At 43.2% G+C, this 12583-nt stretch overlaps 1 protein-coding gene across 3 annotated transcripts in view; it reads right to left on the bottom strand.

Moving 5' to 3' along the window:
• The window catches only part of GRIN1 (glutamate ionotropic receptor NMDA type subunit 1), a 415565-nt gene that overhangs the window by 168106 nt on the left and 234876 nt on the right, over nucleotides 1-12583 (bottom strand). For all 3 annotated transcript variants that reach the window (XM_033960212.1, XM_033960213.1, XM_033960211.1), the window contains 2 exons: nucleotides 3931-4095; nucleotides 2594-2712 (listed from right to left, as the gene is read on the bottom strand). In XM_033960212.1, coding sequence (XP_033816103.1) covers nucleotides 2594-2712; nucleotides 3931-4095 — 284 coding nt within the window. The remainder of the gene's footprint in view (nucleotides 1-2593; nucleotides 2713-3930; nucleotides 4096-12583) is intronic.

Here is a 12583-nt window from a genome sequence, read left to right as displayed (position 1 = left end):
TGTTTTAAACTGAGCTTTTCTTTTGCTCCTTGTTGTTTAAGCATCATATATCCCCTATATGTTTTTGCAGAAAAGCAGGTTAAAGTTAATGTGACAAGAAACATGATTCTTTGAGTTTGTCTGGCAGGATCTATTGTTTTGCTTTAAACATGGGTGACCTGGACCTAAAAGGAGTGGTGTGTGAGGCTCTGCTGTCATTTACTGTGTTACTGAAGCTGCTACCCTCTAAAAAGCTACTGCCATAGGCAGCCAGCTATTATTGCCTAATAGTTGGGGCAGTCCTTCCCCATTCCCATTTTGGATGCTTGGGGCATCAGGCAACAGATTGCCTTGAGTTGCCCCTTCTGCCACCTTGTTCATTTGTGGATATGATGGTTAAAGCAGCAGAATTAAATCTTCTGTTACAACCTTTTCTTCTCCCATCCCCATTAAAAACATCTGTTTTGTTGGTCCAATATAAGCTATTAATCTTATAAAGATACTGGTTTTCTCCAGTACTAAGACTCTGCAGACTATGGATATACTTGTCCCAGTGGCATACCAAAAGGGGTGGGGGTCCACCCCAGGTGCAATGACAGAGTTCAAAATTTGTTGCTCTGTTGACATTGAGCCTTCCTCTCTGCCAGGTCCTGCCTTCGTGGAAACAGGAAGTAGGTGGGACCCAGTAGAGAGGAAGGCCCGAAGTCAGCAAAAGCTGTGAGTTGTGAAGGTTGCACTGCTGATGGAGGGGGTGTGGGGGAGGGTGACAAAGAGAGAAAGGGGAGGGGAAGGGGAGAGATATTTTGCACCCAACTGGGGAGAGAGAGGGAGGGAGGGAGAAGGAAGACTAGGGAAGGGAGAGGAAAGAGATATGCTAGACCGGGAGGGAGGGAAAGTAAGGAAGGAAGGAAGGAAAGGGGATACCAGACCATGGAGGGGGAGGAACAGATGTCAGGGCATGAGGGGAGGGAAGGAGACAGATGCCAGACCAGGAGAAAGGAAAAAAGGAAGGAGGGAAAGGAAGGAGAGGAGATTATAGATTATGGAAGGAGAGGGAGAGATGGAAGGGAAGTAGAGGAGAGATGCCAGGGCATGAGGGGAGGGAAATGAAGGAAATAGAGATACCAGACCATAGGGTGGAGTGGGAAGGAAGGAAAGAAGAGAGTGATGCCAGAGTATGGGGTGGGGGGGAGGGTGGTGGAGACAGAGAGAAAAATAGAGAGGGGGTGAAGCTGAAATGAATCGTATAAAGGAGAGAAGGGCACAGGATAGACAATTTATGGAAGGGGCATAGAGAGGGCGGACAGTGGATGGAAGGGAGAGAGAGGACAGACACTGTATGGAAAGAAGAGAGTGAAGAGATGATGATTAAAGCAGAAATGACAAAAGTTAGAAAAATATTTATTTTTGTTGCTTTATAATAAAGTAGTATTGTAGTTATATTGATAAAAGTTTATAATCGGGAAAAGAAAATAAGGCAATCTTTTTATTGAACTAACCCCCCTTCCTCAGGTCAGGATATTGTAACAGCAGTACACTATACTGACCTGAATAAGGAGGATTTGGCCTCTGAAAGCTAAATGAAAAATTGATTAGTCCAATAAAATGGTATTTTCTTATTTCCCATTATTTGTTTTATTTTTGTTTGTTAATTTGTAAAGTGACGATTGCAGTTTTCTCAGTTTTTTTTTTCAAATTTATATCTGCTATCTTTATATTTTGCACAATATTAAGGGACACTGTTTCTGTGATTTTTGTATTGTATGCAAAGTCTGGCTTCTTTGTGGTTCAGTTTAACTTTTGTCTACATATTTCTATTTTTAGTTTGTGATTACATATTCCATACTGGGCGAAGGTGTTTCTGTGTTCTGTGTGTACAAAATACATGGTTTTCTGATAGCATTATCTGTGCAGGATCGATCTATACTAGTCTGGCTTGTTTAGTTTTACAATGGGTGTACTGCTCACTACAGTATGTAAGATGCTACCCTTTCCTAGGTACATTCTGTTGTGCAAAGCATGGATTATTACTTAAAATCATGTTTTTCATATAGAGGAGGAGGGTGTTATTAAATGGGCTCTGGGTGTCACATATGCTAGGTATGCTACTGCTGCCCCACTCTTTGTTATACTCATAATCATTTCTATTGTGCTTCTAGACATATACAGCACTGTATACATTATATATGTTATGATATTATGATACTGGACTCAGAAAAATCAATTATACCAGTTGGGGATTTGTATGTGTAAGTCCAAGCAGAGAAAAAGAGAAATAGAGATATCTGACTTTCTTGAGAAATATATGAAGAGTCTTGTTCAGCCGTGAACATTTTGAAATATTTGCACTTACCAGGAATATCTCCTTTACCTTGCACCCAGAATAGGCTTCTCTCACTAACAGAATGACTTCAATGTATTCCCTAAGTTGATCAGCTTGCAGGTGAATGGACCTTGAATGGATAAGATGTGATGCATGCCTTGAGATATATGGTCATGTGATATCACTCATCATTGGTGATGCTGTGACACATACTATGTTTGAAGATGATATCTTTGTGAGCATAAGCAGTGGAAGTTCTTCCTAGCACATAAATGTGCTAAGTGCTCTCACCTGAAACGATCTAATAGATATAGCATCACTGCTACCACATGAACTGAGAGGCCCACTAGGAGCCAGAGTGTGCTCTGAAAGGGTTGCATAAATGAATCCAGCGTGCTGCGGGGTATTTCCTGTAGCAAGTGAAAGGAAACAGAAATGCCAAAACTGATCAGAAAGCTGGGGGACATATGAAGAATTTTGAATTAAATCAATAGCACCCCAACACATTTATCTTTCATAGAGCATAAGACTTTAATATTTTGGCTAGATAGTTCCCTGAGCATGTTTTGGGGGTATGAAATGTATTTTGAGTTCATTCAAGATTTCACAATGTATTTACCTATAATGCACTGGGATTCTTATAGTTTTCAGGAGTTTCCTAGCCCTGTTAAGATCTGGTAACAGTTTGACAAAAAAGTGAATCAATTATAATTGACACTTAAAATACAATATTAAATTCTTGATCTAACACTTGGGGATTTGATCAAACCAGTTTACATATTATATACAGGCACTTACAGTAAAACCTTGGTTTGCGAGTATAATTCGTTCCAGAAGAATGCTTATAATCCAAAGCACTCGTATATCAAAGCAAATTTCCCCATAGGAAATAATGGAAACTCAGACAATTCGTTCCACAACCCAAAAACTTTAATACAAAATACTATACGTACTTGTATTGCAAGACCTCGCTCATTTAGAACAGTCACTACACTCCTGTAGCGTCAGAGAGAGAACCATCGGCTCAGTTGTGATGATGTGATGCGTGTATACTGTATATACTTGTATTGCAAGACATTGTTTGTCTATCAAGTTAAAATTTAATAAAATGTTTTGTTTGTCTTGCAAAAAACTTGCAAACTAAGTTGCTTGCAATCCAAGGTTTTACTGCATTTTGGCAATGGAGGATTAAGGGAAAGGGAACTTCTATTCTGCCATTGGCATTTCAAAGCTTACATTCAAAGTGGTGGGTGCTAGAGGACTAAGTGACCTACTTGCCCAGGACTAAGTGATCTCACAACCTCTGAGTGCAGAGGCAGCAGCTCAACCAGTGAGCCACAGCCCTTTCCTCTTAGGATCAGTTAGAGTCACAAAAAGCTGCAGTGGAACTCAAGCCCAGTTTCCCTTGTTCTTTGACTATTACACCACTCTGCTCTGTACAAACACAGATCATCTTACCTTTCACTCTTGGTGTTTTAAATATATTTAACAATATTTTGGCACTAAGTTATACTGCTTAAAAGGTTATTTAAATACATTAATCATTTCTAGCAAATAAATATCAGTATCTAATAGTGTGTCAATGCAACGTTTTGAAACTTTACCCAGGGCAGGCAATAACACTTTACCTTTTTAACCAGGATTGTGAGTCCTTGGTACTTGAAGGGCTTGGAGAACTCAATGTACTGTGCTCGTTCATTGTTGATGGTTAGAGGAGCCACAATCATATCTGCCTGACCACTCAGTAACTCTCCCATCATCCCATTCCACTCTTTCTTATTGCTGTTATTTACCTGCCAAGAGTTACAAAGTAGATAGAATTGCACAACTTAGAAATTATTCTCTAACAATAGAAGAACATCTGAATCACACTTGAGTCGTACTGTATATAGAACCATAAAGCACAGTTACTTACCGTAACAGGTATTATCCAGGGACAACAGGCAGCTATTCTCACTGACAGAGCCTCGATGCAGAAGCCTCGCAAGCAGACCCGCTTGAAGAAACTAGAAGTTTCGAGTCAGCCGCACCGCGCATGCGCGAGTGCCTTCCCGCCCAGCACACGGTGCGTCTCCTCAGTTCAGATAGCTAGCAAAGAAGCCAACCAGGGGAGGTGGGTGGGTTGTGAGAATAGCTGCCTCCTGTCCCTGGATAACACCTGTTACGTTAAGTAACTGTGCTTTATCCCAGGACAAGCAGGCAGCCTATTCTCACATATGGGTGACCTCCAAGCTAACCAGAATGGGATGGTGGGAGTGTTGGCAATTTAAGATAATAAGTTTTGTAATACTCTCTGGCCAAAATGGCCATCCCGTCTGGAGAAAACATCCAGACAATAGTGAGAAGTGAAAGTATGAACCGAGGACCAAGTAGCAGCCTTGCAAATTTCCTCAATATGTGTAGATCTGAGGAAAGCTACTGAAGCTGCCATTGCTCTGACTTTATGGGCTGTGACTCTACCCTGTAGTTATAATCTAGCCTGGGCATAGCAGAAGGAAATACAAGCAGCCATCCAGTTGGAGATGGTACGCTTAGAGATAGGATAGAAACATAGAAGATGATGGCAGAAAAGGGCTACAGCCCATCAAGTCTGCCCACTCTGCTTACCCACCCCCTGTCTATGCCCTAATGACCCAATTTTCTTATCTTGACCCTCGTAGGTATCCCACATGGGTATCCCATTTATTCTTAAAGTCTGGCACGCTGTCTGCCTCGATCACCTGCACTGGAAGCTTGTTCCAGTGATCAACCACTCTCTCTGTGAAGAAATACTTTCTGGTGTCGCCATGAAATTTTCCGCCCCTGAGTTTGAGCGGGTGCCCTCTTGTGGCCGAGGGTCCCTTGAGAAAGAACATAAGAACATAAGAACATAAGAACTGCCATCTCCGGATCAGACCCATGGTCCATCGAGTCCGGCGATCCGCACACGCGGAGGCCCAGTCAGGTATACACCTGATGTAGTTTTAGTCACCCATATCCCTCTATGCCTCTCATAAGGAGATGTGTATCTAATTTGCCTTTGAATCCCAGCACAGTGGATTCCTTAATAACCTCCTTTGGGAGAGCATTCCAGGCGTCTACCACTCGCTGCGTAAAACAGTACTTCCTGACATTTGTCCTGGACTTGTCCCCCCTTAGCTTCAAACCATGTCCTCTTGTCCGTGTCGCGTTGGACAATGTAAATAATTTATTTTCCTGCTCTATTTTATCGATGCCTTTCAGCATTTTGAACGTCTCGATCATGTCCCCTCGCAGCCTCCTCTTCTCAAGGGAGAACAGTCCCAGTTTCTTGAGTCGTTCCTCATATTCCAAGTTCTCCATACCTCTTATTAACTTCGTTGCTCGTCTCTGCACCTTCTCCAACAGTTTTATATCCTTCTTTAGGTTGGGAGACCAATGTTGGACACAGTATTCCAAGTGTGGTCTGACCATTGCTCTATAAAGCGGCATTATGACTTTCTCCGATCTACTCGTGATTCCTTTCTTTATCATGCCTAACATTCTGTTTGCTTTCTTTGCCGCTGCCGCGCATTGTGCCGATGGCTTCAGGGTCCTATCTATCAGTACACCCAGGTCCTTTTCTTGTTCGCTCTTACCCAGAGTTGCGCCTGACATTCTATACTCGTATTCCTTATTTTTATTACCTAAATGCATTACTTTGCATTTCTCTACGTTGAACTTCATCTGCCATTTCTCTGCCCATTTCTCTAACTGATACAAGTCGCTTTGGAGTTCCTCGCTATCCTCCTGCGATCTGATTGCCCGGCATAGCTTTGTGTCGTCTGCAAACTTAATGATCTCACTGGATATTCCGTCTTCCAGGTCATTGATATAAATATTAAATAGGATTGGCCCAAGCACTGAGCCCTGGGGCACACCACTAGTCACTTTCTCCCAGTCTGAGAACTTCCCATTTATGCCCACTCTCTGCTTTCTGTTTTCCAACCATTTGCCTATCCACCTTTGTATATCTCCCTCTATTCCATGGCTTTGTAGTTTCCTGAGAAGCCTTTCATGTGGAACTTTGTCGAATGCTTTCTGGAAGTCCAAATATATTATGTCCACCGGCATTCCACTATCAATTTGCTTGTTCACGGTCTCGAAAAATTGAAGTAAATTCGTTAAACATGATTTCCCTTTCCTGAACCCATGTTGACTGGGTTTCATCAAGTCGTGTGTATCTAGGTGCCGGACTATGCTATCCTTGATCAGTGCTTCAATCATCTTTCCAGGGACAGACGTAAGACTCACAGGTCTGTAGTTGCCCGGTTCCCCTCTCGATCCTTTTTTGAAAATTGGCGTGACATTCGCTATCTTCCAGTCCTCTGGTATCTGTCCAGTTCTGATTGTCAGATTGGCAAGTTTTTGCAATAGCTCTCCGATTTCAACCTTCAATTCCTTTAAAACTCTCGGATGAATTCCATCCGGTCCAGGGGATTTGTCACTTTTAAGTTTGTCGATCTGGTAGTATATCTGGTCCAACTCCACTTCAACTGTGGTGAGGCTGTCTTCTATTACTCCACTAAACACTTTCACTGCTTCTGGTATTTTAGCGGTATCCTCCTCCGTAAAGACGGACGCAAAGAAGGAATTTAGTTTGTCAGCAATTTGTTTATCTTCCTTGATGTACCCTTTTCTTCCCTGGTCGTCCAGGGGTCCCACCGCCTCTTTTGCGGGTTTTTTCCCTTTCACATATCTAAAGAAGGGTTTGAAGTTTTTGGCTTCTTGCGCTATTTTTTCCTCATAGTCCTTTTTGGCATCCCTCACCGCCTTGTGACATTTCTTTTGATCATCTTTATGTATTTTCCATGCTTCGATTGTTTTCATGTGTTTCCATTTTTTGAAAGAGTCCTTCTTTTCTTTTATGGCTACCCTCACCTGTCTGGTAAGCCATGCCGGTTCTCCCTTACCTTTTGTTCTCCCCTCTTTGGAGATCCTTGGAATGTGGAGATTTTGTGCTTCTGTGATAGTATTTTTCAGTAGGGACCATGCCTGGTCTACCGTTTCAAGTTTGTCCACCTTTTTCTTGAGTCGTTGTTTCACCATGGCTCTCATGCGATCGTATTTGCCCTTTTTAAAGTTAAAGGTTTTGGTTAAGGTTTTGGCACGTTTTCTATTCCCGATGTCAAGCTTAAAGTTGATCACATTGTGATCGCTCGTCCCCAGCGGTACCGTAACTTCTACTTCTTTTGTCGGTCCCGTGAGGCCATTTAGTACCAAGTCCAGGGTGGCGTTGCCTCTTGTCGGCTCTTTTACCATTTGTTCCAGGAAGCAATCCCCTAGCACCTCCAGGAACTTGGCCTCCTTGCCGCAGTTGGAGGTTCCTAGTTTCCAGTCTATCCTCGGAAAATTGAAGTCTCCCAATATTATTACATTGCCCGTCTTGCATTCTTGTTTGATTTCCTCTATCATTTCTGAGTCAGTTTCCTCCGCCTGTCCTGGGGGACGATAGTAAAGGCCAATTTTCGTGTCTGCGCTGTTTTGGCCAGGAATCTTGACCCAGAGGGACTCTAGCTTCTCTTTCGTTTCCGTCGTAGCCACTTCAACAGATTCTATTCCTTCCTGAACATATAGGGCAATACCTCCACCTTTCTGCCCTACTCGATCTCTTCTATATAGTTTGTATCCCTGTAGTACGGTGTCCCATTTGTTTTCTTCATTCCACCATGTTTCTGTTATGGCAATGATTTCCAACTTATCATGTCTTGCTATTGTCTCTAGTTCCCCCATTTTGTTTCCTAGACTTCTAGCATTCGTATACATACATTTGAGTTCTCTTCGTGTTACCTTTTTGGACTTTCTACTCTTTGCTGTCCCTACTGTTTCTTTCACGTTATCCTTAACTGCTCCAATGTTGTCTCCCTTGTTTGCTGTGCGGTCATCCCCTCCTGTGTCTGAGTTGTCCCTTCCTGCCTTGTCTTCCTTATTTGCTGTCAGGTCGTCCCCTCCTGTGTATGAGTAGTTGCCCATGGCTCCTTCATCGGGGCATCCTGTCGTCCGTGAGGTACTTAAATGTTTCGATCCTGTCTCCCCTTTCCCTACGTTCCTCGAGAGTGTAGAGCTGCAATTTGTTCAGTCTCTCTTCATATGAGAGACCCTTGAGCTCCGAGATCATCCTGGTGGCCATCTGCTGAACCGATTCAATTCTGCACACATCTTATGCGCAACTTGTTTGGATTGAAGGAAACAAAAAGTTGAGGAGCAGTTCTGTGAGGTTTGGTGCGTTCCAAATAAAAGGCCAAAGCAAGTTTACAGTCCAGAGTATGAAGAGCTGATTCTCCAGGATGAGAATGAGGCTTGGATAAAACACTGGAAGAGTAATGGATTGGTTGAGATGAAATTCCGATACCACCTTAGTGAGGAATTTAGGATGAGTACGGAGGTCGTTGTCATGATGGAAGACAGTGAAAGGTGGATCAGCAACTAAAGCTTGCAGCTCACTGACTCTTCGAGCAGAAGTGATGGCAATGAGAAACACCACTTTCCAAGTGAGATACTTGAGATGAGCCATAGACATTGGTTCAAATGGAGGCTTCATCAATTGAGCAAGAACAACATTGAGGTCCCAAACCACAGGAGGCAGTTTGAGAGGAGGTTTGACATTGAAAAGTCCTTTCATGAATCTGGAAACCACCGGATGAGCAGAGAGGGGTTTCCCTTCAATAGGCTGATGGAAAGCCGCAATTGCACTGAGATGGACTCGGATCAATTGTAGATTTGAGACCAGAAGTGGATAAGTGTAAAAGGTAATCCAAAACAGAAGAAAAGGAGGAATGCTGAGGCTCCTTATCATGAGAAAAACACCACGTAGAAAATCTAGTCCATTTTTGATGATAGCATTGTCTAGTGGTAGGCTTCCTAGAAGCCTCTAAAATGTCTCTGACAGGTTGAGAAAACTGAAGAGAAGTCATGTTGAGAGGTACCAAGCAGGTCGGGTATAGAGACTGCAGGTTGGGATGAAGCATAGATCCCTGACTCTGTGTAAGCAGAGATGGAAAAACTGGTAGAAGGTATGGCTCCCTGCTGCTGAGTTAAAGTAGAAGGGAGTACCAAGGTTGTCTCGGCCACTGAGGAGCAATCAGAATCATGGTGGTATAATTGTTCTTCAACTTGACCAGTCTTGAGAATGAGAGGGAATGCATACAGGAAGAGATTTGTCCATTCCAACAGAAAAGCATCTGCCTCGAGGTGATGAGGAGAATATATCCTGGAGCAGAACTGAGGTAGTTTGTGGTTGTGGGGAGCTGCAAAGAGATCTATCTGAGGTGTTCTCTATTGTGAAAAAATATGATGAAGAGGCGAGGAATGGAGTGTCCATTCGTGAGATTGCAGAAGACGACTCAAGTTGTCTGCCAACAATTTTTCGCCCCTTGAATATAGACAGCTATGAGGAAGGTGTTGTGGTGGTTTGCCCAGTCCCAAACCTTCAGAGCTTCTTGACAAAGGGAGGAAGATGCCATCCCTCCCTGTTTGTTGACATAGTACATGGCGACCTAGTTGTCCGTCCAAATGAGGACTACTTGGGCCTTGAAGATGTTGAAAAGCTTTGAGAGCATTGAAATTCGCTCTGAGTTCCAACAGATTGATGTGACACCGAAGATCCGCACTGGTCCAGTGGCCTTGAGTATGGAGACCATCGAGATGAGCGTCCCATGCGTAGGTCGAAGAATCTGTTGTGAGGGCCTTCTGATGGGGGGGTGTTTGAAAAAGCAAGCCTCTGGAGAGATGTTCTCTCCTGGCTCCCTCTCCCCCTCAAGAAGTGGTGAGTTGGATTGTGGCATTACCTTACCTGCCACCAACCTGGTGAATATCATCTTGCTTAGTGTTGTACTGGAAGATTAATAAAATGGAGGTGAAGATGCCGATAGCAATGGGAGTTTGTTTTATGATACTAAAGGAGCCAAGGAGAATTTGGCTCTCCATTGTGGAAGGGAGGTATGGGAGATGAACACTCTCTCTGAGCCGGTACCATGCCCATAAACTCTTTAGATCTGGTTCTCTCTAACTCTCTAAAAATTTTAAGCATAACCCAATTCTTTGAAGACTCTAGAGACTTTATCTTTATTGACATTTAATAGACTGAAATTTAAATTTTCTGTTTATGTATTTAATTATCCAACTGTTTTCAATATAGTACAATATTGCAGGAAACTTAAAATGCTACCATTTTGTTTTTTTAAAGGCATGCGAGAAATGGGGCTAGGGTTATGTGACAGCTTCCTAATAAGTGCACCAATAGAAGCTTGTGTAGTAGAGTGGAGACTTACTTTTGTCTGCATTACAGTGAGACACTAGGGCTTGCTTCTAACCAGCTTCGAAATAAAACATTATAATATATGGTAAAAAAAAAAAAAAAAAAAAGGAAGAGAGCATCCACCAACGGAGAGACTGCTTCAATGAAGGAGTGACTGTTATGTGTCGAAAGTGGGTCGCAAACCTGCGTCCACTGAGATGCCAGAGTCCACTGAGGAATTCTGAGGTGAAGTCTGGCAAAAGGAGTCACGTGTACTGTGGAGGCCATGTGACCCAGTAGTACCATCATGTGTCTCGCTGAGATTGAAGAGCGGGAAGACACTGCATGACAAAGTTGAAGGAGAGCTTCCAGACGTTGTTGCAGAAGGAATGCTCTGATAGTGTCCAGAGCAGCTCCAATGAATTGTATATTCTGAGAGGGTTGAAGTTGGGATTTGGGAAAGTTGATTTTGAATCCTAAACTCTGTAGGAACCACGTAGTCCGTTGGGTCGCTACAATAAACCCTTAAGATGTTGAATCTTTGATGAGCCAGCCGTCCAGGTAGGGAAATACCTGAAGACCATGGTTTCTGAGAGCTGCGGCTACCACTACCAGGCACTTGGTGAACATTCTGGGAGATGAAGCCAGGCCAAAGGGCAGCACTCTGTATTGATAATGCAGATTCCCCACCCGAAATCTGAGATATTGGTGGGAGGTCGGATGAATGGGAATATGAGTATAATCCTCCTTGAGATCCAGAGAGCATAACCAGTCGTTCTGATCTAGGAGGGGATAAAGGGATGCCAGGGATAACATGCAAAATTTTTCTTTGACTAAAAATTTGTTGAGAGCCCTGAGATCCAGAATGGGTCGCAGATCACCCGTCTTCTTCGGAACAAAGAAATAACGGGAGTAAAACCCCCTGTTCTGCTGTTCCAAAGGAACTGGTTCAATAGCATGGAGACGAAGCAGAGCTTGAGGTTCCTGAAGAAGAAGGGCGGTCTGGGATGGACTGGAAGGATACTCTCTTGGAGGAAGCTCTGGTGGAACCTGAGTGAAATGAAGAGAGTATCCTTCCCTGATGATTGACAGCACCCAGAGGTCGGATGTTATTGTTTCCCATCAGTGGTAAAAATGGAAGAGACGACCTCCAATAGGGGGAAGATAATTCAGAGACAGAATGGTGGAGGTTATGGTCTGTTTTAAACAGTCAAAAGGCTGCGTAGCCTTAGGTGCAGCAGGTTGAGATTTCTGTTGCTTCTGATTCTGCTGTGTCTTGAGAGGAGGGCGAGTGTAAGGAGCTGTCCTTGGAGCAAAACACCTCTGGTAAATAGGAGGAGGGCGTGCAGGCTTGGCAGGAGCTGGCTTTGGCTTAGATCTGACAATAGAAGCAAAGGATTTTTCATGCTCAGACAATTTCTTGGTGGCTGCCTCAATAGATTCATTGAGGAATATTACACAAGGAATATTAGCCAAGCGGTCCTGAAGATTAGGATCCATGTCAATGGTATGAAGCCAGGCAAGGTGATGCATTGCTACAGAACAAGCAGCAGCCCTGGCAGACAACTCAAAGGCATCATAAGAAGGCCGAAGTAGATGTAATCTGAGTTGTGATAGAGAAGCGATGACTTCTTGAAATTCAAAGTGCTTTTGAGTATTTAAATAACTAAGAAACTTAGGTAAAAGAGCAATGAGGAACTCAAAATAAGTGACAAAATGGAAATTGTAATTGAGGACTTTAGAAGACATCATGGCATTTTGATAGATGCGACGTCCAAATTTGTCCATAGTTTTCCCTTCTCTTCCAGGAGGAACGGTAGCATAAACCTTGGAAGGATGGGATCTTTTCAAGGAAGACTCCACAAGTAGGAATTGGTGAGATAACTGTGATTTTCAAATCCCTTACAATGGAGAGTTTTATATCTGGAGTCTAATTTGCCTGGAACAACAGGAATTGCATAAGGAGTCTCCAGGCATCTGGTAAAAGTTTGAGACAAAAGCTTGTGAAGAGGAAGCTTAAGTGACTGTGCCAGAGGTTGAGGAAGATG

This window comes from Geotrypetes seraphini, chromosome 10 (assembly GCF_902459505.1).
Source record: "Geotrypetes seraphini chromosome 10, aGeoSer1.1, whole genome shotgun sequence".
NCBI classification, from domain to species: domain Eukaryota; kingdom Metazoa; phylum Chordata; class Amphibia; order Gymnophiona; family Dermophiidae; genus Geotrypetes; species Geotrypetes seraphini.
This window is presented reverse-complemented; position numbering and strand designations above follow the sequence as displayed.